The sequence below is a fragment of the Arvicanthis niloticus genome, chromosome 6 (genome assembly GCF_011762505.2).
Source record: "Arvicanthis niloticus isolate mArvNil1 chromosome 6, mArvNil1.pat.X, whole genome shotgun sequence".
Taxonomy (NCBI): Eukaryota; Metazoa; Chordata; class Mammalia; order Rodentia; family Muridae; genus Arvicanthis; species Arvicanthis niloticus.
The window spans coordinates 9,194,677-9,220,119 of NC_047663.1; the positions used below are offsets into that span (position 1 = coordinate 9,194,677).

The 25,443-nt window shown below is 48.6% G+C and overlaps 1 protein-coding gene across 5 annotated transcripts in view; it reads left to right on the forward strand.

Moving 5' to 3' along the window:
• Slc39a11 (solute carrier family 39 member 11) overlaps positions 1-25,443 on the forward strand; it is a 416,239-nt gene that overhangs the window by 344,538 nt on the left and 46,258 nt on the right. For all 5 annotated transcript variants that reach the window (XM_034504930.2, XM_034504929.2, XM_034504931.2 and 2 more), the window contains one exon: positions 10,158-10,227. In XM_034504930.2, coding sequence (XP_034360821.1) covers positions 10,158-10,227 — 70 coding nt within the window. The remainder of the gene's footprint in view (positions 1-10,157; positions 10,228-25,443) is intronic.

Genomic DNA, 25,443 nt, shown 5'->3' on the forward strand with positions numbered 1-25,443 from the left:
TCACACTAGAACATAAAATTTCATCTGGAGATGCTGGAGAAGAACGAGGAAGGAAATGGTTTTCCGAGCGTGATTCTTCGCCACTCTGGGAGTGTACTGGCTGGTTTTGTGTGTCAACTTGACACAAGCTGGAGTTATCACAGAGAAAGGAGCCTCCTTTGAGGAAATGCCTCCATGAGATCCAGCTGTAAGGCATTTTCTCAGTTAGTGATCAAGGGCTCTGCTCATTGTGGGTGGTGCCATCCCTGGGCTGATAGTTCTGGGTTCTATAAGAAAGCAAGCTGAACAAGCCAGGAGAAGCAAGCCAGTAAGTATCTTCCCTTCATGGCCTCTGCATCAGCTCCTGCTTCCTGACCTGCTTGAGTTCCAGTCCTGACTTCCTTTGGTGATAAACAGCAATGTGAAAGTGTAAGCTGAATAAACCCTTTCCTCTACAACTTGCTTCTTGGTCATGATGTTTGTACAGGAATAGAAACCCTGACTAAGACAGGGAGGCTCCCCCTGGTCTAGGAGAATCTGTACTGAAGTTTTAGGTCATAAATTACCCGGGAAGACAAAGTGTTCATCCACTGGAGGTCATTAATTTCTTCTTCCCAAATGAACTGTATGTAGTCTAGGTGAGCATCAAAGGTCTGAAGACCTACTGTGATCAGGAGTGAATCTGAATGGCATGAACCACTCAGATGAAGTTGGGGCTGCCTCTGAATCATGGCTGGCTATTCTTCTATGATGGAAAGAAGTGTCATGTTGAACAGTTGTGCAGCAGAGTCAAGATCCAAGTGTCACTTAGCTTCCACAAGGGGAAACTCAGCATCCAGGGACCCCTCCTTCCTCACAAGAGGAGTTTGAAGCCCTGATACCTGATGATGGAAGCCCCAGCCTGCCCTCCTTTCTCTTGCCTGCTTCTTCCTGTTCTTCAGCTGTATTTGCATAATGCAAATGCAAGTTACATTTGATTGCAACTGTGCAGAGTGATGATGGGTGAAACTCCTGGGCCAGACATCATTCATCGATCATCAATCTTAGGCAAGTCAGAAGAGTAGAAAATTGGGGCTCGACAGACATGGCTGCCACACATTGTATGGCACCCCCCAAAATTACTTAACTTTTGTGGGGCTCTAGCTTCTTATTTTCAAAGTGCAGATTGATCGTATTTCCATTCCAGGGTAGTTGAAAGGTTAATATTTGAAAAATATGAAATACAGTATCTAAAAACTAGCAAGTTACTCTACAGCTACACCTGCACCCCGGGCCATTCCCTCCCACTTCCTTTAAGTTCTCACTTTGAAATTCCTAACAGGGATTGGAAATTGGAACTGTGCAATAGATTAGATCAAGAAGTTTTATTTTCCTTGATTGGATAGGCTTACCTGGGGCATGCACTCTACAGTTTTGTATTATCAGGAAAGAGCTTATAAAGGGGTTTAGAAGCCCCAAGCCAGGGACTGTGCTGCAGTATCCTGATAGGTGGCGTGGAGAGTGCAGCCTCCCTAGGGAGGGTGTTGATTTGAGGAACCTGCAGAGCTGGGTCTAGGATAGCAGTCAATGTGGATGCCCTGTGGCTGGGCTTCCTTGATCTGCTCTCTGAAGTGAAGAGATGCATCCAGTGCTGATGGAGTCAGCCCTGCAGACATATCAGGCAGCCTTTAAGAAACTGCACAGTGGGGGAGACTTCCTTTAACACATGAAGGAAGGATCTCTGCTGGGGTGGGTAGGCAGCTGAGGTTGGACAGTGGCTGTGATTAGCTGCCCCGGGACAGCTCCCTGTCCCCACAGAGACCAAAATAGTCTTTGACTTCATGCCCCAGGCCCACTTCTGAAGCAAGAGAAAGCTACAGTCATGGGCATATCAGTTGGGCTCTCTGCACACTACAGATGGTTTCCCCCTGATAGCTTTCCTAATCAGCACATGCTCAGGTGTCAAGGGCCACCTCAACTCCATAGATTGTGAGATTTGTCAAGATAGAATCTAGGCAGAACCCTGTAACCAAAGAAACTGGAGGATTACGTTCCTCAGGTACCTCTGACAGATTCACCCAATGCCAACTATAGATATCTATCTTATATACATGTGCACACACATAACTATGTGCTATATACACATGTGGATACATATGTCTATCCTATCTATGTGAATATACATTAACACTCTAAAAATATGCACATGCAAATATAAACACACACACATATATGCACATAAATATACATATGTATGTATATAAACATGAATGTGAAGTGAATATAGATCCGCATTTGTGTCATATCTACATGTGATAGAACCTTCTCATCAAACACTTAGCATGTAGCCTACATACCCAGCAGAATTCACGTTGACAATGACATCGTCTCTCTGTTTTGACTAGGCTTTTCTTTGTTTGTTTCTGCCTATGTTCAGTATCCCTAGAGTGGGAAATCCTCAGCACAAGGTTTGCACAGGTGGCTAAAGATGAGCAAAGGCTTCTCCTAAGCTTCTCCTGATTGGTTCAAAATCCACAACATTACATTTCATTTCCTTCTATTTATTTTCCAATTATTTCTTTATTACTTTGCTGACAAGGGAGGGGTGTGCATGTGGAGGTCAGAGGGCAACTTTTAGGAGCTAATTCTCACCTACCACGCGAGTCCTGAGGATCCAACTTAGGTCATCAGGCTCAGTGACAGACGCTAAGCCACCTCGCCAGCCTGCACAGCTTCCTTTGCTTAAATGCCACATGTGGGCTTGGTGTAGCGCCTCCATCCTCTGCAGTTTCAGCGTGTTAGCTCTGGTGGGCGGGCCCCTTCGAGTTCTTGGCTTTGTGCTCCTGTTGATGTTAATGATGAGTGGACAGCAGCAGCCTTGCTGGCTTCATCCCGCCCTTCTCCTCCCAGAATGCATAAACTCATTGTTACATACCTACTGAGAACAGTCGGTCAGGCAGTTACAAATTCATTTCACTGCGCCCTGATGTCACCACTTTTAAAACGAGAATCTGTGCACCACTGTGAGAATTCAAAGCCTGAAAGCAGCCCAGACACACCGGGACCTAATTTTTCTCCTTTCCTGTTCTCCTCCCAGATAAAATCCAATCAAAAGGATGTTGTCGTTCATTTGAAATGTTGCTGGGTATCTTTGCTTCCAGTTGTTTGCTTGGGGAATTCTTGAGCCAGACTTAATTTTTTATGTATTTTTTTTCTGTTTTGCATATGGTAGCACCAACAATTTGTTGTGTAAAGAAGTGAACAGTTTTTTGTGTAGAAGTACACATACATGGTCAGGCTAGAGGTCAACCTCAGGTTCTGTTCATCTTGATTTTGGGGGGGGTTGTGGGGGGGCACAGGGTCTCTCTCTCTTGGATCTGGGGCTTACCCATTAGTTTAGCCTGCTTGGCCAGAGAACCCCAGGTATCAGCCTATCTTTGCCTCCCCAGAATTAGAATTATATAATGCATGTCATTGTACCTGGCCTTTTATGTGAATTTCAGGAATCAAACTCCCGTTTTAGCTATAAATACCTACTGACTGACCGAACCATCTCCCTAACCCAACAGATTTTTTTAGTCTGTGTACTCTGTATAACACCGTAACACCTAGCCATCTGCTTTTCTTCTGGGATCTCCAGTGTTTACTGTAATTTCTCCAAGGTTATTTTATTATTGGTGGCGTCCATTATCTATTTCCGGCCTTTATAAGATATCTCAGTCAGTGTGTACAAAGGAGGAGCAAGCCGCAATAAATCTGGACAGTAGCACCTTTCAACTATGTCGGGGAGTCGTGTCTTCCACATGGTGTAAAGGAGGCCAGGCAGTTGTCAGTCTGGGAATTCTTGGAAAATCAAATGATGGTCATGTTAATAGTGCCAGATATGGGTCCCATCTCTTGGTTCAGGCCTTAATTCCATTCTTAAAGTGGCTGCCCCGTAACATTAATTCCACTGTTGTACCAGTAGGCATATCCATAAGGCCAGTCACTCTGTAGCTCACAGGGCTGACATCTGAGTCTGACTGATGATAACCTGTCTCCCCCCAATAGCATCATGCATAGTACCTTCCAGCATCATGAAAGCTAGCTAGTAAGGATGAAGCTTCTGGGCCAGTGCCAGCTTGGTCTCTCCATGTTCTATGATTCAAGTACATGATAGCCTCAGGAAATATAGATGTGTTGGGGGAGTGAGAATGGATATAATCAAAATATATGCATTGTATAAAATTCTCAAAGGATTAATAAAATACCATTTTTTAAGGGAAAAATATCCTGGGCTTCATCTTCTCCTTTCACATACATTCTGATTCATTTCTTTCAAAACATACAAACCATCTTACCTTTAAAAAAAAATAGTCGCTTGTGTAACTATTGTGCGACTCTGTTAGTCTCAAACGAGAATGTGAGATGGAACATTTTTATGTGGCCTTGAGTCTCAGAAGTAATCCCAAGAAATGGGGTTTAGATATATGGAGCTGGTAGCAGCGGATATAGCAAGAATGATAATGAGGGTCTGTGCAGAAGAAAAAAAAAAAAAAAAACAGTCTGAGACTGGATCTGGGCACAGCAGAGAGAACAAGACAGCATCCTCAGGCTCCCTGTGCCTCCTGGGCTCACCTGGGTCTCTCCAGTTTGCTGGGCAGATTGATAGCCATGGGACCAGGACTTCCCCTGCGCTTCTACCACCAGAAAAGCTAGGAAGTAAGGATGGAACTTCCAGGCCAGTAGCAGTTTGATCCCTCCATGGCCCATGACCTCCATAGCTGTCTGAGTTCTGCCCCTTCCCCAGTTCCTCTGGGTGTTGGAATCGTGCTGGACAGCTCCCCATTAAATGCCCTGTCCCTTGTAACTCAGGGTACCAGAAACTATCCTCACCTTTTTGTGGCCCATCGGTTTCCCCTAAGCCTTGAGTTGACACCACTGTGCAAAGTTTCTCAGACTTCATCTTGGCATGACCATGTCCCCATGAAGAGAAAGAAGGCTGGCTGCAACCTGGCACCCCAGCACCAACAAACTGCTAAAAGGAGCTGTGGGAGACAGAAGGTTTCTTTGCCTCCACTGTTAATCTCCTGGTGAAAATCTGATACTTGTAAGAAAAGATGCCCTTACCCCCAAACATGTTTTGGTTGCTGCCTGACCTTAGGTGGCAATGCAGAGTAGCGATCAAGGCTTCGTATTGTTTTCCAGCCTGAATTCTTAGCATGCTGGGGTGCAAGTCAAATCCAGGGCATGATAAATGAACCTGGATCTTAGGTTATTCATCATCTTGAAGGAACTGCCAGGGCTCTAATTTTATTCAAGAGTCCTCCAGGGAGGTTAAAAACAAGTCCTCTCTTCTCATTTTCTTCAGGTCAGGACTATAGAAATTACAAAACCATAAATAAGTCCCCCTGTTCCAACACATCTGACAGTCATTTAATGATTCCTCATGCTGCCACCAAGAGGGGCTGTCTGTGTAGTCACAAGACTCCGGCCTTAGGCTGCTCTGTGTGTGTGTGTGTGCATGTGTGCATACATGTGTATTGTGTGGAACAGTCCAGAAGACAACCTTGGCTATCATTCTTCAAGATAATTTTTTCTTCTTGTCGAAGATTTACTAGCCATAGTGTAACCATGTTCTCCCTCACACACCCGTAGTGGGTTTGAGTATGAGCCAGCCTGTCCATTCCAGGTCACCCCTCTCCACCCCTGGGGCTTGTTGCCATTGCTTGTGGTGGTAGTGTTTGCTGGTGGTGGCTGCGTTTAATATTTATGAAGCCTCCCCAGGAAATGTTAGCTGTGTCTTAACCTTAATGAGCTTCAAATTGGGGAGGCCGAGCAGCATCGGCTCCCCCTCATTTCCTGCCTGGCCTTTGTGTTGACATTTTCTGGCCTGTAAGTTCTAGGTCTAACAGCTTGCACACTTAGACTGGAGGCCCAGCGGGAGGATGAACTGCACATGGTGAGGAGACCCAAGGGCGGGACCTGAGCTGTCACCTCACAGCAGCACACAAAGGAGACACTGAGCCCTTGGTGACTGTGGGCCCTTGGCGTTATTCCTTGGGAAGCCACCAGTGGGGACTATTCCTGAGCAGTGTGAGCCCCATGTAGAGTCCAGAGGTGGAATATGACAGCTCTCCAGTCCCCATCCCTGGTCCCACCACACTCTTTCTCACTTTTTAAAAGTTCTTTGAGAATTTTGTACAGTCCATTCTGATGATATTGACTCCACCCCCCTACTCCCCCCAGATCAACCCCACCTTCCCTACCCACCAACATTTTGTGTCCCCCCCCCATCCCCATTTAAAAAAAACCATCGGATATAGTTTGTGCTGCCCATATACTCTTGGATGTGTGGTCTTCATTGGAGGGTGGTCTGTCTACCCACCAGGGACCACACCACTAAAGAAAACTGACCCTCCTTCTCCCATCAGCTATCAACGGCAAGTTTCCTAACAGCCAGCCACCACCTGTGGCTCTTACAACCCATCTTTCTTGACCCCTCTCTCACCATGGTCCCTGTGCCTCAGTAAGGATACCAAAGCGGCAAGGGACAGGCAGCCAGCCTCATCCTGGGCACAGTGGAATGTTGTGGTGGCTACAGCAGCTTCAGTCTTGATGCTCAGCTTGTCCTCCAAGGGGCCTCCCCTGCGGCCAGCCATTCTTACTGGTCCAGGCAGCTTATCTCCTCTTTGTATGGGGCTAATAGCAGACGCTTACTAATGGTATTCCAGACACGTGGGCATCCTGTCTTAATTACCTTCCTCATTTGCATCTTTGGTGGAACACCTGGGGGAAGAGATCGAGTTTTAACTCCCTCCCTTTCCCACCAGCGGTCCCCTCCTTCCATCTGTTGACTCTCTGATTTATGTTCTTTCTGTGTGTGTGATCCCGCGTGGCTTCCCATCCATCCGACTCCTACCAATCGCTTGCCATCTTTGAGCACAGCAACAAAACCTTTCTCTCCCGTATTACCTACCTCTCTCCCTTGTTTGGTCCCTCGGGAACCTGAGCTATCATTGCTGTCTCCCTGAGAACAGGAAGGAAGGACCTGCCATTTCGAAAACCATCCCAGAAAGTTGTCTCTCTGGTGGGCGGCCCCCTGCTGGTGGTCTGCCTTAGGTGCCTAGCATGCTGGGAGATGAAGCACTCAGTTTGTAGGGAATGGAGCTGTAGACGCTGGTGTTTGCTGCCTACGGAGCCAGGCCACATCCACTGGAAAACAAAACAAAACAAAACAAAACAACCCATGAGCCCAGGCAGCAAACTGGGTATCAAATGGCATTCTGGGAATAGTAACAGATGGTGACACGGCTTCAAGGCTATTCCCCACCCTGCCACAGCTGGCTCACTTTGCTTATCCTTTTTGTCCCATCCCAAAGCATCAGTGAGGGTGCATACATGTAAGTGATGGGGCATGTGCTGAACCACTCTCTTAGGGGGTGGCAACTTTGATTATTAACTTATATGACAATGCTTTAAGCTGCTCTGTGATTTACATTAAAATGACTAATTAGAAAAAGAACCATTAACAGAGGAACCAAACAGCTGTTGTTTATGGCTTTAAAGAGCAATATCCCCCCCCCCCCACCCCCCAAAGGGAAATATGCAAGACTGGGGTCAATAAAAGGCTTAGTCCCTTGACGGCTTTGGACACCTGTCCCAGCTGGCCAGAGGTCCTGGGGAAGATCCCTGTCCCAAAAATCCAGTGTTACTGGTGGGAGTGGGTTGAGTGTCTCAGCTGTCTTGGTGTTCCCCCTGGCAGAGGACAGCAGCCTAGTAAGCTCTGGGTGGCATTAAACTGAAGGCTGGCTTGGAGACAGCAACGTGGATGCCCTCCAGCTTGGTTTTCTCATGGGTATGGTGTGGGCAACTCTGCAGAAAGAGGCTACCCAGAACCTTGGCCATCCTCACTGCAGCCTGCCTGAGCAGCGTCTGACACTGTGGTAGTAAGTCCATCCATGCCTGCCCCATGTGGAAGCTTCCGACACATCAGGAAAATGTTAATATCCCGTATGTCTAGCCCCTCTGCCTGAGATTATGGCTTCCACTCCAGGTGGGAACATCTGAAAAAGAAGAAGTAGCACAGATAGCTGAGGGGGCCCAAGCTCTGGCTCTCAGAACCAGAACTTAGCTAAGCCAGCACCCTGTCACCTTTGTCTCCAGAGCCTGGAAATGACCAACCCTGACATAATTCACATATAAACCTGGCATACCGAGAGTCAGCAGCCCCCCACTTCAAGGAAAAGAACCCTAGAGGATAAGGATTTTGAAACAAGGCCCTAGAGGGAAAACCATTATCATGGAAGAAACACTTGACAAGTGAGGATCTGGAATTACAGACCGTTGTAAGCCACCATGCGGGTACTGAGAATCAAAACTGGGTCCTTTGCAAGAGCAACAAGTGCTCTAAACAGCCGAACCATCTCTCTAGCCCCATGAAGTTTTAATAAACTCGGTTTTGAGGGTGAGGTGTATGGCTCACAGGTAGAGGGCTTGCCTAACTTTGGCAAGACTCTGGGTTCCATCCTCAACAATTAAAAAAATAAATAAATAAATCTGGAAGAATCTGGTGGCCCCGGCCTTGACTTAGCCCCCTTCCTTTCACCCTTCAGCTTGTGGGAAGAAGTGACTTGTCAACTTCTGTGGCCTGCTGTTACATATAGGATGTGTTCTGGGGATCCAAGACTGAGAAGCCCCCATGTACCTATGTGGTCTTAAGAAGAAACCCTCTCTTCCAAACATGTGACTTCTCCAGAAGTTAGAAATGACCCAGGCATCACTCCAGCTGGGGGACTCCAGATTTCCTCTACTCTGAAAGGTCCTAGAACTCTGAACTCTAGGGTTAAGATATTTGGTGAGAAAGTAGAATTCCAAATTCTCAACCAAGTGGCTTACAGCGACACAGGGACCACGTAAAAGACTCACACAGGAGAAGGGGGCACAAAGAAGTGAGGCCCCCAAGGAGCCATTAATGTCTTAGCAGGGTTGTTGGACTCCAACACCCCCACCTCAGGATAGCATCTTGTTGAACCTACAGGTTCTTAAGTGAACTCTGTCCCTCTTATGGGGACAGCCCAGCCTACTTAATCTGTGTGCTTCTAGGACCCCATTCTGTTCCTGTGTCTTTGACACCCTTCCCCCAACTAAACAGAGCTCAAAGAAAGAAACAAGTCATTCACAGGAACAGTGAATCCTGAAGAAACACCAGTTTCTCTCGATCAGTAGGTAGTGCCTTTCTCATTCAAATAAAATAAAATGTTCCAGTGTGGCCCAAAAGGCCCTTGGTCTTGACCCAAACAAGTACTGGGAATTCTTCCTGCCTGGACTGCAGGAGCTTCACCTCCTCCACCAGGGGCTGTTACCATTGGTACTGGTTCTTGCTCTGGCCCAGGAGATACAAGTGCAATAACATCAAGGAGAATAACATCTTCTCAAGGTGTAAGACAGACAACAGTTAAAGGAAGGGTTCTAGCTCTCTGCTTGCTTCTTGCATAGATGCAGTTCAGAGGTACAGTCTACCATGGTGGAGGAGGCATGCTGGCAGGAGCCTGAGGCAGCTGGTTACGTGACGCCCTCAGTCAGGAAGCAGAGGGAGATGAAGGCATACGCTCTGGCGGCTTTCTCTTTTTCATTCTGAGACCCCATGGAAATGCACAGCCCAGATTTAGGGTAGTGCCCAGATTTAGGGTGGCCCTGTCCATCTTGATTAACTTAATTGAAATAATGTCTCTGGTCTGGGCATGGCAGCTCAGGTAAATCTCTGTTGAGTTCCAGAACAGCCAGGACTACATAGAGAGACATTGTCTTAAAAACGAAAGAAGGGGGAGGAGAAAGAGGAGAAGGAGAAGAAGAAAAAGAAATAATGCCTCACAGATATACCCAGAGATTTATTTCCATGGGAAATATAAATCCTATCATGTTGTCCATCTATATTCTCCTCTCTCTCTCTCTCTCTCTCTCGCTCTCTCGCTCTCTCGCTCTCTCGCTCTCTCGCTCTCCCTCTCTCTCCTCTCTCTCTCCCTCTCTCTCACACACACACACTCACACACATATCAAAGAGGTGCAGACTGAAGTTTTTGAGGCTAGATTACAAATACCACCGTTACACTGATGTTCTGTTACTTGCAGCCTAAAGCAGCCCTATCAGATCCGAGGATGGCAATCTGTGTTCCTCGTTAGAAACGATTCCTAATCTCTGTGCCTCGTGTCTATTTCAGAGGGCCTTGCTGTTGGCGTAGGATTTGGAGCAGTAGAAAAGACTGCATCTGCCACCTTCGAGAGTGCCAGGTAAGCCATCGCTGGGGCCTGGAGCGTGGGCCTCACACCCCTCGGGTCTCTGCACTTGATACCTGGGCCAGCTGCTGGCACAGGGTTGCTAAGCATCCTTGGCGCATCATGGCATGAATAATGAGGCTAGAGGAAGTTCATGTGTGCGTGATGTACTCAGTCAGACCAGACGAGCAGGCTTGTACCATCGTTCTCACAGAAGGCAGCTCGCAGGTACTCTGTAAATGAAACCAAGATATAGCTGCATACTGTACCTAAGTGGGTGAAATATATAAAGACTACGGAGAAGGGTTAGGAGGGGTGGCGATCGATCAGTGCTCTGAACGGCTCCTTCCTTCCGGAAAGGAGTTTCCTGGTCTCCCCATTTTTAGACTCTCTTCCCAGAAGGCTCCCTCACCTGTTTCTCACACATCGACCCCGTCTTAAACGTCAGCGTCCAGAAGTCTGTCACTGGAGCATCCTCCCTTTTCATGCCATGCACACTCCCCAGGCATCATCCTCCATTCCCATGGCTTGTTTTCTATCCACTTCCTAGTGATGTGCACATCCAGCTCCAGCTTAAACCTGAGCTCCTTCCTACAGGGCCACCGGCCTCCAGATATCTCTGCACATGCGTTTCATAGCTCTCCACACTCAGCACCACAGAGATGAGCTTCACTGTCTCTGTCCTTGGGCTTTGTCCCTCCTCCAGGGCCACCTTCTACCTTCTCGCCGTCTGCCAGCCAAGCTAAGACCACTGTCATTGTCAACATCTGATTTTCCCTCTTCTTCTCTAGAGCATCAGGCCTTCTTCCTCTCACCTAAACCCATTCGCATGATGTCATTCAGACCTCTTGTGATAAGATCCATAAAGCCCACGCATACTTACAAAGCTGTGACCACTCCGTCCTCCAGGTTGAAGGCCAGCAGGACAGAGCCTCTCATCCAAGGGCCACCATCTCGGCTGCCTCCAGGGAGCCAGGGTTACAAGGACAAGTGGGAACAAGAGGATGGAGATAGCTGGGGGGCGGTGAGCATCGAGGGAGTTTAAGCTGCTCACTGTGGTTGAAAACATAACTTAAGGGCTGGAGAAGTAGCTCAGTTCCTAAAAACGCCTTCTGCGCAAGAATGAAGATCCGACTTCGGTCCCCAGAACCTGTAGAGCAGAGAAGCTAGGCGATGTGGTACATACTGCTAATCCTGGTTCTGAGGAGGCAGAGACAGGAGGATCCCTGGGGCTAGCCCACCAGCCAGCCTAAGGCCAATGAGACACCCTATCTCAAAAACAGCGGTGGACAGCGCCTGGGGAACAATATCCTGAGGTTGACTTCAGCTCTCCACATGCACAGGCACACACACATGCATCCATAAACATGAACACACGCACACACAGGCACACACACATGCATCCATAAACATGAACACACGCACACACAGGCACACACGCATGCATCCATAAACATGAATACACATACACACACACACACACACACACACACACACACCAAGGAAGGAAGGAAAAGCAGGCAGGGAGGAAGGAAGAAAGGAAGGGAGGGAGGGAGGGAGGAGGGAGGGAGGAAGGGCTTTTAGCATGTAAGGAATATCACCTCCCCCCCACCCCCCACCCCTGCACACACATACACATATACGGACAAAAAAGAACCAAGGGGCTAATAATGACATCCCACAGACTGCCTTGCTTTCATGTCCCCTGGGCATAGTCAAATTGGACTTGACTTCATCAGACTATGAGAACCTCCAGGGTCAAACAGTGTCCCTGAGTCTGAGAGCCATGGGGAGCTGACCTTATGAGAATTCAAAGGCCAACTCTCCCAGAACATGGGAGACCACATGTGCCCCCATGAGGTCAGCGTGCCTGTAAATGACAGCCAAGCCTCGGGCACTGTCCTCATAGGCCAGGCTCTGTCTGGTGAAACCACGCCCCCATGATATCTTATATCAGTTCCAATATCCCTCTCATGAGAAGAAAGTTCATGGCCAGTGAGAGTTTGCCCCTTTGGCTGCCAGAGTTGCAGGGAGGGGAGCTTGATGAACTGCAGATGGGGAGGCAAGACCTATGATCTTCGAGGCTGTAGAGGCCAAAGCAAGCCCACGGCCAGGCCTCTTGAGTACTTGTTTGTGCAGTGAGCTCGAGGGAGATGACTTCTGGTTGTCTCCGCATGCGGGCCCTTTTGAGCCACTGCTGCCTGTGGAGTCTACTAAAGACAGCTGCAGGAGCATCCTTATGCCATGAGGCCCTCCAAGGCCCCACCTTGGATTACCACCTGCAGTTTTCAAATGGTACATTACAGTAGGCCCAACCCCGCCCCCCCACACATACACTTATTCTCTCTTTGTAAGGAAAAGAGACTGTAGTCAACCGTAAGACAGTAAACATAACTGTGGTGCTTAGAGGAGCTGCTGGTGAAATCAAAATGTCCACAGTGTTGGACAGGGCAGCAGGAGGTGGACTGTGGTGGCCGGGAGTTACAACACTGAGCTGGGGACTCTGCACCTGCTTCCTGTCTGTTCCCAGGCTCCTGAACTCACCCAGTGCTTCATCTAGGGTCTCCTGGAAGCTGCAGATGCTACGTCCAGGCTCTCTTGATCTACATTCTTTCTCATTCACTCACTCACTCAGTCACTCAGTCACTCACTCAGTCACTCAGTCACTCACTCACTCATTCACTCACTCACTCAGTCACTCACTCACTCACTCACTCAGTCAGTCACTCAGTCACTCACTCAGTCATTCATTCACTCAGTCACTCATTCACTCACTCATTCATTCACTCACTCATTCACTCATTCACTCACTCATTCACTCACTCATTCACTCACTCACTCATTCACTCACTTATTCATTCACTCACTCATTCACTTACTCACTCACTCACTTACTCACTCACTCACTCATTCACTCACTCACTTATTCACTCACTCACTTATTCACTCACTCACTCATTCACTCATCCATGTGTATCTCAGAGAGCACCAGTGCATCCCCCACACTGTTCCAGCTACTGAAAAGAACATAGTTTGTATAAATCCTTTTAAGAGACATGGAAGGTACTCCGGTCCTTCCAGTAACAGGGTAAGCTCAGCTGGTATGGATGGTCCTTCTCAAAGGAACCAAAGAACACCAACAGTGTCCATGGACAGTAAAGGGAACTCTAAAGCCAAGCTGCTGAGTGGCCACTGAGCCGGGGAGAGGATCAGTGCCTGCAGACATGGCCTTTCCCATGGGGTCGGAAGCTAAAACAGTCCAGGTATACAGATCAGGACATGGAGCTGCGGATGTTAGGGGCTATAAAATGTTGCATGAGCTTGCATGGGGAATGTCTTCTTTCCAGGACCTCAGATGGAGAGTGGGGTGTTAAGCAGAGTAAAATATCTATAAGGATCAAAACCTCAGACCTGCACTGCTCAAGGCTGCAGAATACAAATTGTATACTGTATCTTATCCTGGAAGCCAGGGATAGATAAGCCACAAATCCACGATGCCTCAAGGCAGACACTTAAGTATAGATAAGAACAAAGTGAAGGGACTGGAGATGGCTCAGTGGTGACAGCATACTTCCTCCTTGTCTGGGGGACCGGAGTTTAGTTTGATTTCTAGTGCTCATATCAGGTGGTTCGCCACTCCAGCTCATAACTCCACCTCTGTGGAACTCACGGAGGTCTTCTGGCCTCTGTAGGTACTCATCCACCCACCTACACACACACACACACACACACACACACACACACACACACGTAATAGTAATAATAGTAACAACAATAATACAGTTGTTTTAAAAAGCACTAAAACAAAAATAAATATAGACAACATCTATAGTTAAGAGAAGAAATCACTACCAAGTTTTATATCACATCTGCAAAAGTACAGGTGTAAAAAAAGACATCAAACTCTTATGACCAGCCACCTCCAAATTCTCTGTATTATCAGAATCAAAGACTACGGGAGACACAGTCCAGGTCAGGCCAGAGAGATTCTATAGAAGGTTGGAACCCCAGAGACGTCAGGGGAAGCTGATAAATCTAAATCTGCAAGCCTTGTAGTTAACAGGATTGCCTCACTGAGAAAAAAAGTACCCTTTTATGTAGATGTTGAGAATGGGAGGACTGGGGGAGCCGAGGAGATGGCTCTCTGTTGAAAGTGCTTGCCGTGTAAGGAGGACAACCTGAGTTCAGAGCCCAGGCGTCCACATAAAGAGCACGGCACAGTGCCACATGCCTGTCATCCCAGAGTTGAGGGCTGGAGTCAGCCAGTGTAGCAGACAGTGAGAGCTGTAGGTTCAGTGAGAGACTCTGTCTTAAAAAAAATAAATAAATAAAGTGGAGGGCAATTGAGGAAAGCATCTGAAACCCACCTCGTGCCTCCATGCCTGCAGATACACAAAAGACTTGGCTACCAGACAGGCGGCTTGCGGCACGGGTCTGCCCGCTCTTGGAACTTCTCCACATAGCTAAAGATAATCTAAAGTAAATGGTCTGCGGTTGCAGCGATGAGGGTGCTCTCTAACATGCAGTGCAAAACAGAAATACAAGAAGGCAGTAGTTCTACAGCCAAACAGGAAGGTCTGAAGAAACCCAAACGGGGAAGTCTGAAAAGACACAGTGCACACACTAATAAAAATACAAAGCAGACACTACAGCTACAGCAGCAGTGAGCCTGGAGGTGGGGAGTCACAGAAGGAGCAGATGAAATGAGAGCAGACTCCAGGACGATGCAATAGGCGTGCGTTTGTATGCACCTGGCAGCATGAGCTCTACATTTAAAAGCAAAACGGTCTGAGCTGTGAGGAGAGAAACTGCATCCTCGGTCCTGGTCCTTCGGGGAGCAGTGTCTCCTTCTGAGGCTTGTTAAGAACGTGGCCGGCCGAGAAGTGAATAGAACAGAGGACAGACACTGTAGACTTTTATATCCTGGGTAATCCCTTTAAAAAAAGAAAACCTGAGCGTATTTTTGTGTGTGTCGGTAAAGGCATGTGCATGACACAGCATGTCCTTGGAGGTCAGAGGTCAACCTCATGGGTCAGTCCTTGTATGACAAAACTTATCTTGGAGAGATACAACATCTATTCACCTCAGCGAGGGAGCCCACAACAGACCCCAAAGTACAAATACTACCAAAGTCCAATTTGGTGAATCAATGAGTCTTATTGGGGTCACTGACAGGAGTGTGGGTGAGGAGTTACAGGAACAGAGATGACTTAATGACAGTTGTGTCACCAAGTTCCACCCCAGCATGGATGACAGCTCACAAAAGCTGGGGGAACCTGGAGCTCACTGCACAGCCTGCAGGCAGCTCAACAGGTTGGAGAGTGTCTTTTCAAAGTGACTCTGGTCTAAACCTCTTCCAGGCAGCTGGTCTGGTCTCCCAGTCTTTTTGCAGATCTTCTCCCCGGAGCCTCTTCTTGATAACTCAGCTTGAGTCTTTGCAGCTGCCCGGACAAGAAGCTGAACTTTTATTACTTATGCTGTCAGGGAGGGGCTTAGTGAATCTGGTCAGTTTCAGGGACTTCCTGCAGCTATTTTGAGTTGTTTACTTTCCTGTTTCAAGAGCTTCCTTCCCGGGATGGACTATTTCAGTCTCTAAGGAAACCATTAAACAGTCCTGTCCTTACCCTTTGAGACAGTCTCTTGTTTGTCTTTGTCACTGCATACACTGGGCTAACCTGCCTACAAGCTTCCAGGATTCCGCCATCCCACCAGGGTTATGCTGGTATTATGATTGTGCTATTATGTCTGGCTGTATGTGTGTTCTGAGGAGTCCAACTCAGGTCTTCAGTGGTTGTACAACCAGCACTCCCCCTACCCCCGTCCCTGCCCCAGCTCTCTTTCCAGCCCTGAAACCATGTCCTTTTCAAGCTCACATGCTTGATTGATGCCGTGCCACAGACTCATTATCGTTCAGGCCATTATCATCCAGGCCGCATTCTCAGACTTCAGCGTGATACGGTCGATCATCATTAGCAGAAGCAGCAGACAACATAATTTGTGAGTGGGCATTTAAAACCAGAAGCAGCATTAAAATCAGCATAATCTCAGCTGCAGGGGAGCGATGGAAACCAGACCATCTAAGAAAACTCAGAACAGGGCGAACCTTCTACATTTGTACTGTGAAGGGCAGCCAAGCATAAGGGCAGCCAGCTGGGGATGGTGGCACTGGAGAGCTCGGTAAGTGAACACCTAGGAAGCCCCCAAGAAGCCCCTTGTTCTCAAGGCCGATGGACAGAGTCTACCAAGATAGACTCCCCTGGTGCTTAGAGGAGGAAAGCTGAAAGGATTCCTTGGGAGGCAGGTTAAAGACAAAGCACATCTCTCACACAGTGGCCTGGTCCCCACCCAGCCTGGTGTAGACTCAGGACAGGGCTCCAGAGGCTCTGGAAGCAGCCACCAGGATAAACTGGGCCGAGAGATGAATACAGACCACTAGTATTCTTAGTTTAGGAGGGACAGTTGAAGATCAGGTAGCTGGGAGCTACGTGTCATGTGACAGTGGTGGGAGAAAGGGAGGGAGGGGCTGCCATGAAGGGGGTGGGGAGTATTCCGCACAGGCAGACAGCTGCCCTACAACAGAGATTGCAAATGGTCTGCCCCTCTCTGAGGATGCTGGCAGTTCTCAGCCACCCACTCCAGGAAGCAACTGAAATTCTACAGAGTTCTGTGTTGCTGATCCAGATGCCAGATGCCAGTGAAGATAGATTTGGTGTGTGTGTGTGTGTGTGTGTGTGTGTGTGTGTGTGTGTGTGTTTGGGGAATGGTGTGCAGAGTACAGGAGTCTTGGGGTCAATCTCGGGTCATCAGGCTTGACAGCAAGCACTCACTGAGCCACCTTACATCCCTCAATCCAGTTGATTCTGACTTCTAGTGGGTTTGCCATAGTCTGGGGGTTGCGGCTGCTGTACATAGACACAGCTAACCAAGCCTGGCCTAGCACCCGTTTCTATAAAGAAAGTTTTCTTGAAACACAGGTTCATCAATCTCTTCACATGCTCTCTCTGGCTCCTTGACTACACTGAGTGAATAGTCGACATAGACTTCTTAAGGCTGAGAATACTCTCTGACTTTTTACATAAAGTTTATGGACTTAGACATAGTGGATGCAGTCCATAGCTTTTACCTACGTTCGCCCCTGAGCCCTCAGGTGCCTCTGTCTCTCTGTAACCTCATGGGAACTCTGCAATGCATCTCAGAGGGAAAGAGTCTCACCTCTCGCCCCCCCCCCCCCGCAATGCCAGCCATCACCACCAACAGAGAAGAGAGTGGCACAAAGTAAATATTCTAACAAAGCACTTACTCCACTCTCTGCAGTTGGCCCTGACCCAGTAAGACAACATAGACAGGCAGGAGGCACCTAGCCTAGAACTAGTGTGTCGCTACTGCCACCAGGTGCCTATGTGCTGCTACTGCACCTCATGTCACCCAAGTGTCCTTACTGGATCAGCTGCAAGGGAGATTTTCCTTCAAAAATCAGCGTCCAGGGGGCATGTGGTGGTATAGACCTATAATCCCGTCCTTTGGGAAACTGAGGTAGGAGGATTAAGTTCAAGATCAGCTGGGTCACATATAAATTATCAGATGAGCTAGCTACCTAGCAAAACCATGTCTCAAAAAGGAGGAAAAAGACTGGCCACGGATATAGCTCAGTTGATAGACTGTGTGTCTGACATACACAGTCCCAGGGCCCCTGGATTAGTCGGCAGCGTGGACTAAACTAGGCATGGTGGACCATGTCTGTAAATCCCAGTACTTGAGAAGAGAGGAAGATGGGTTCATTGTCCTCCGCTGTATACTGAGTCTGAAGCTAGCCTGAGACACATGAGACACCGTCTTAAAAAAAAAAAGTGTCCTCTGAGTCAGGAAGACTCAGCCAGGCATGAGCTGTCTGTGGGCCAAGGGAAACACTGCTTAGCTTAGAGTTGCTTTCTGATCTGGTCCCTCCGTGGTTTCCTTTGGCTTCAACCACAAAGAAACGCCGAAGCCCGTATGTCCTTGGGGAGTTGGATGATTAAAGTGATTTTCCTTTCATAAGTATCATTAAGAGGAGACCACACCTCAGCCCTCACTTCGCGGTACACCTAATTCAAACCAGCAGGGAGATCGAAGGAATTGTATGCTTAAACTTTGTGCTTTGTACCCCGATTCCAGCTTCGGCTAGGGGGGTGTTTATAGCCTGTGAATTCCGGGACTGATGGCTTCAACTGGTGTCCAGCTGCAGGGCTGTGCAGAGCAGACAGTGCTGGCTGCAGACTGGCCACGTGCCTCGGACACCCCACAAACGAGCATCCTCTGGTTGCATGCGTTCCATGCTGCGTGCCCTGGCCAACTGCTGCTGCCCGGTGTCCAGACACTTAATCGAGGGTGTCTGCTGGGTTAAGTACCACATTCAAAGCTACTTGCTTAGCTAAGACCAAGTATGTGTCTGTTTCAAGTTTGTGCCTGGTAGCAGATCAAAGAATAGAGATCGGAAACGCATACATACATCTTTTGGGCTCTAAAATGCAAACATTGCTATATGACCAATCATGTGGTGTGGGGGTCAAAACACACCTGTGGAGTGGTGATGGCTGCATTCTCCTGGTTCACTGAGCATCTTGTAAAGAACAACCTATGATAGCTGCCTGTCAGCAAGAATCCACAGAGCGGTGTGTGTGATTGCTTCTATAGGCACCAAGACCACCTGCTTTTAGGGACATCTCAGGGAGACCCTCTCTTCCCCCCGGTTGTTGATCTGGAGTTCTCCCTGCCCTCTGTCTTAGGCCTCCCTGGAAGCATTCTCTAGGTTGAGGTATGGCAGGTGAGCTAGCACGAGGGCGTGCACGTACCTGGACAAGGGTGATGCCTTTTACCCCATCAGTCCCTCTCCTCACCACAGCCTTCACTCGCCTCCCCTGCTGGTCTTTATCTGCACCCAAAGATCTTGTTCTCAGTTTCACCTAAGTGAGCCAGCCTTCCTCCCATGTAACTGTCCTCTCTGGAGTTCTAGAGTGGTCCACCCATAATCTTTTTCCTTCAGTGTTCCTTTCCAAGCCATAGTGGCGTTGGAGAATGGCCCACAGCGCCACCATGTGGTAGTCTGCATCAAGACTCACTATGAGGCAATGGGGAGAAAGGCTTCAAAAGGCAATTGAGATGCCTCTCTGAGCTGCCTCACACCGTGAGGCTTAACTAGAACTTATACCCACATTTACTCTCTCCATAAAACTAAAGTCTATCTAGCTGTTAATCTTTGTATCTTTATCTTCTATTTATCTCCTTCTGTCCTCTGCGTCTGCACGAGTTGGTAAACATTCCCAAGTTGTTTTGTAACATAGTGTTTTTTATCTCCCTGCTATCTGGCTCTCAGCATTTCCCACCTCATTTAGCTCATCACAAAGTAGATTCATCATCCTTATTCCTTCTGTCCAAGAATTAAAATAGATCTTCTGGATGACACTCTGCAAAGAGGCTGATAGAGCAGGAAGCCACAACAATCAAGGAGGCGTGGGGAGGCCAACCTTAGAGCCCCCGAAAGTCAATTCTGTGTTTCTTTGTTTGCTATTGTGGGTTATGTACGGCATGTTTAGTGTTGGAGTAACTTTAATAAGATTTATTTATTTTATTTTGCCTGTGTGAGTGGTTTGCCTACACGTGCATTTGGGCACCATACCCACAGAGGTTAGAACATGGGCATCAAATCCCGTAGAACCAGAGTCGTGAATGACTGTGAACAGCGTGAGATTGAGATTGCTGGGAATTGAGAGCCTCTGTAAGAGCAGTCAGTGCCCTTAGCCGCTGAGCCGTCCGTTCCCCCCACCTCACCCCACCCCCCGTATATTTTTCATAAGCCTTGGGTAGTGGAAGAACTGGGTTTGACCTGATGTCTTAGTTAGGGTTTTACTTCCGTGAACAGACACCATGACCAAGGCAAGTCTTACAAAGGACAACATTTAATTGGGGCTGGCTTACAGGTTCAGAGGTTCAGTCCATTATCATCAAGGCGGGAACATGGCAGCATCCAGGCAGGCATGGTGCCAGAGGAGCTGAGAGTTCTGCATCTTCATCTGAAGGCTGCCAGCAGAATACTGGCTTCCAGGCAGAGGGTCTTAAAGCCCACACCCACAGCGACACACCTACTCCAACAGGACCACACCTTCTAATAGTGCCACGCCCTGGGCTGAGAATATGCAAACCATCACACCTGATTTGACCACAGTTGAGAGGGCTCTTTCTCATGGACCATCTCAGATAATAAGGCACGAGGTTATTCTCACATCTGCATGCTATCCCTTTAATCCCTAGGCTCCATCTGATTTTTTTTGTTGTTGTTGTTGAGAGTGATAATATAAGCAACTCCTCTTGCCATTTCTAGTGGAAAAGTATACTTGCAGTAGAGAACTAAGTGGTCTCCAGGGACAAATTTGCTTCTGAAGTTCTGTTTTTTCAATTGATGCTTTCAAGCAAGATTCTAAGCAGAATAGATATCCTCTGCCAACACCCAGCAACCTCTCCCAATGCATAGCACCCTCTCTGAGCTTGGAAGATGTTGACTGAACCCAGGTGAAGCAGTGGCAGAGCACATAAGAGGGGCTCCTTGTCTGTGATGAGGAGAGGCCTGTACCTGGCTCCTCCTGAGCCCTGAAGCTCTTCCTCTGCCCTAATAAAACTGTCTCTCGTCCCAGATGTCCCTGCCTCCACCTTGGACAATGGAGAGACCTCTAGTGATTTCACTCCTGGCTTGAAACTCAAAGTTGCTTCCTACTTATATGTCTTAGCTATATTTCCCTGCACCTGAACTTCAAGATTCTTTCCCACTCTAGTGGTCAATCTTGAAGCCCAGGTGAGCCTTGTAGGTCTGCCCCATGTGTGCTGTAGAAAACCTGAATCCAAAGGAAGTTCATAAAATGAGGTTTATAGCGCAGAAGCCAACCATCACCTCAGACTGCCAGGCTATGAACCCATCCCTTGGAGATTCTGCCATAAGCCCCTTCACACCACCCTTCAGAAGATCTGCAATGAGGGAGGATCTTTCAGGAGGCAAACCTGCCTCTCAACCTCCAAGACTCTCTCTGGGGACCAAAGACAGAGCTAAGGGTGTGGTTTCTCCCTTGACTGGCGATAAGTCTGTGGACAGGGCACCCAGGAGTTCAAAACAGAATAGGGATGTACAGATCACCTTGGGACCCATCTCCAGGATCTGTGCCACACCCAGGGCATCTCAGACCAGTTCTGCCCTGTTCACACACAAAGCCAGGGGGAGTACTAGTGAATATTTGGTCAGGGAAAAGGGCACAGTGTAGAACTGAGCCCTCCCCAGTCCTGCCCTGCTGTGACCCACCAGTGGAAGTCTGACGAGTAAGTAGACCTGCGTCTTCCTGTCTCTTGGGCCCACACCTAGCAGAGCAATCGCTGGGCTCCATGGTCATTCTGTGTTTAACTTTCTGTGGAGTTTTTAAAAGCCACCACGAGAGTCAAAAGGACGGGAAGCAGATTAGGCTGAGTTTGTAAGGAGTACTTTAAAGCACTCAACCACAGGTGTGTGCTCATCCCATGATGCCCTGCGTAGGAAGCTCTGTACCTCATGATGAGGATTGGTGTCCCTGCTGAGTGCCTGCCAGGGGCTCAGTACTGAGCTGTCCCTTCCTCTCACTGAAGCATCATGCTGCCAGCCGGACCCGCGAGTTAACCACATTTTATGAACCTCAGTAACTGAGGCCCTAAGGGGTGCCCCGTCCACAGACCCATCACCAGTCAAGGGATAAGACAAGCCTTTACCCCGGTCTCTGGCCCTGAGAAAGAGAGAGTTTTGGAGGTTGAGATGCAGGTTTGGCTTCCTAAAGATTCTCCCTCATTGCATATCCTTGAAGGATGGTATGAAGGGGCTTGCAGCAGAATATCCAAGGGATGGGTTCACAGCCTGGCGGTGGTTTTTCCCTCTATAAAGCATAGGTAACAGTCTTCTACTACAATGGGGATGTTGCAGCAATTACTTTTTACAGTAAGCACTCATGACAGTGACACATGCATCCCATAGGGTTTTATATGTTATATCCAGACCCCTAGCTCTCCCTGCATCCCTCTGCCAGTCCAAGCCCCAGAGCAAGTGGTCCACCCCTGCTCACCCAGTGGATCTGGTGTGGAAGCAGCTTCTGCAGTGTAGAGAGCTCAAGCCAGGTCTCTTGGTACAATACCCAATCTAGGTGTTTCTTCCGGGTACCAGGCTTGATGCCTGACCTTAACATCTTGCCCCAGCTTCCCCAGTGGCCCCCCAAACAGAGTTCATAGCACTGCCTTGGCACAGAGTTGATGTGTTTCTTATTCTTGCCTTAGTAGTTCCTGTCTAGAGTCCTTAACCTTCACCCTTCCCAGGACCAGGCAGTGTGCTGAGGACTGATGCCTTGCTCAGAAGAGACAGCCCTGTGCCCAACCAGAGAGTCTTTCTTTTGCTTCCCTAATTACCTGGACTCCATCCCAAGTCCCTCTGATCTCATCTCACCTCACTGTCTCAAAACAAGGAGGCTACCGAGCCCCCGAACCCCCACCACGTTTGCCCTAAGGGGCTAGCAGCCACTTCTCTCCCCCATCAGCAGTACAAGGGGCCCTTTATGCTCACCCCTTCCTCCTCCACTGCTGCTTCAGCCGCCCCCACCCATGTCCCTGGCGACAGGGGCTGGACATCTTGGCAGCAGGAGCCATAGATTCACAACATGGGCTCTGTTAGCCTGGAGCAGCCAGGGGAGGGGCAGGCACACAGAGCCCTCTGGGAGCCAATGTGCTTTCTATGTGGCTTTCCCAGGCACTCAGAGTGATACGACTCCCTGTCTTCTCCAGGGCTCCATCCATCTATCCCTGGTGTGCAGATGCCTCAGGCAAGGAAGCTATTGTCTTCCAGCACAGATCAGCGCTCCTGTAAGAGGGTGGTCTGCATCCCCATAGATTCTACTTGGTGATCTGAAGTAGCGTTGATACATTAGTGTCAGTGTGGTACTGAATAAGAACATGGTGTCACCAATGCTGTCTCTAATGATTACTTGGCGAGGGCTGCTGACCCAAGGCAGAGGTGCTGCCATTCTTTAGCAAGTGAGGGCATTTAAGTTCCATCCACCAGATTCCAAAACTCAGGAAGCTAACATTTCCCGAGTTCCTTCCACACGGAGACCTTGTGTCCTGACACAGGATACCTTGTATCTGATTTCTGCCTTCCAGCCCTCTGTGTGAGAGATGACATGCTTACTTTACAGATGTGAAATGTACGTATGACTGCTCAGGGCAGATGTAGGTTTTGAACCCAAACAGCCTAACTACAGAGCCTCTAACCACTTTCATTCTTTGCATATCTGTTATAACCTCAAGGCTTAGAAAGTATCCCCCAAATGGTAGGGGACTGGGGTCAGCTTCAGCAGGGGCAGTATGTCAACCCCCATTGTGAATACTTTGGATGTCATCTGTAGAAGTCTTGGCTCAATTGTCAAGAGCATCTTCTATCTCCCTGGGCATGCTGGGAGACAAACGTGTACAGAAATCACATCAGTGGGAAGCAGCCTATGCAGCCAGTCCTACAGGAAACAGACGTTAATATCGAGGAAGGCTTTGAGTGTGTCTGTAGGCGCTTGCACTGTGGTAAGAACTGTAGCCCTGAATGGCTTCCCTTCGTGGTGGGTAATGAAGAATATATAGAATGGAGGGAGGAAGAGGAGGAGAAAGGAGGAAGGGAGGGATAGAGAAAAGGAAGAAGGGAGTGGGAGGGAGGGAAGGGACAGCCCAGAAAGGTGGGACCAAGATGATCTGGTGACACTTAAGTCATGAACTGCTTGCCCAGCCCTACCTAGTGGGACAGGTGGACAGATGGGCAAGGTCACTGAGGAAGACAGAGATACAGAGCAGGTGTCACTTGTCCTAGAAAGTACCAGAATGGAGGTGATGGTGGGGGTGGGGAAAGGGCTGATGTCATAACCGCCAGCATTGTGGAGGTCCTTACATGGCAATGGGTCCTGGCTAATTCAGATCAGCTTGTACTGGACTAGAATGGGTCCCAAGTCCTCTGTGACGGGGAACGCTTATGAGATGGGTGGTGGGGAGTTGTGGGGGGAGGAGAGGATGAGGAAGTTGGAGAGAGACAATGGGGGTTTGTAGTGACATAGGCACACTGGGGGAAGACACCCGTGTGACACTGTGGCAGAGTTTGGACTGATGCAGATACAAATGAAAGCCTTCCTCAAATGTTCAGAGCTGGAATAGACAGGAAGGCTCCTCCCTAGAGCTACCGAAGAACCTGGTCCCACTAACACCTTGACTTTGAACTTTTGGCTTCAGGAACTCTGAGAAGTCTCTGCTCCAACAGCCCCAAGGAACTCACGGGAGCGCCTCCCCAGGTTACAGCCTGGGCCTCTCTGACCTGGTCCCTGCTTAGTGGTCTAAACCACTTCCTCCTGCAAAGCCTGGAGGTCGAGTTGTGACCCATGTCCCATCCTCAGCCACACATCAACTCCTCTTTACCTTTGGCAGATTTTCTAGGAGGAGGTTAAAATTTGGGAGGCCAATCCTCCTCTTCACCCCCCCCCCCCATTTCCCTCAGTTCGGTTTGAACCAGACTAAAGCAAAGCCAGCCATGTTCTATCTCCTTCAGCAACCTTCAGAGTGGGGCCTATGGGAGAGCCAGGGCTGTCCCGTATTGGAGCTATTAAATTGTCATAAGAAAGAGGCCTTTGTCGCAGGGACACAGCCCTCAGCTCAGTCACAGAGACAGATTGTGCCAGAAAACAAATAACAGAAGAAGAAGAAAAAAAAGTTCAACCACAGCATTCTTTGGAGCTTCTGTCACCCGCCTCCTGTCTGTTCTTAAAAGACGAATTTCCTTTCATCATCCTAATTTCTACAAAGAGGTTATTGGCTTTTAATTCCATCCAGAACCCAGAGCCCTGTGGAGACCCTTGCCCAGACCATCTGCATGGCCTGCACCCTGCTCTGGCAGGCATGACCATGGGCCTGCAGGAGTGGAGACAGAGGCCCCTCAGAAAAACCAAAGCTGCAGCTGGAGTTTTCAGTCAGTAGGGGTCAGCAGGGCTAAGTTATGAACACCCCCAATCCACCAATCTGTGTTCAAATCCCAACTAATATCTGCAGCCCAGACCCAGGGGCAAAAGGCCTCTTGACTCATGTGACCAGGGTACCCCTGACTCTACCCCACCCTGCCCAAAATCTTCTCAGAATATTTCCCTCAAAACCCTTAGCCCTGGTAGCCAGTCTGTG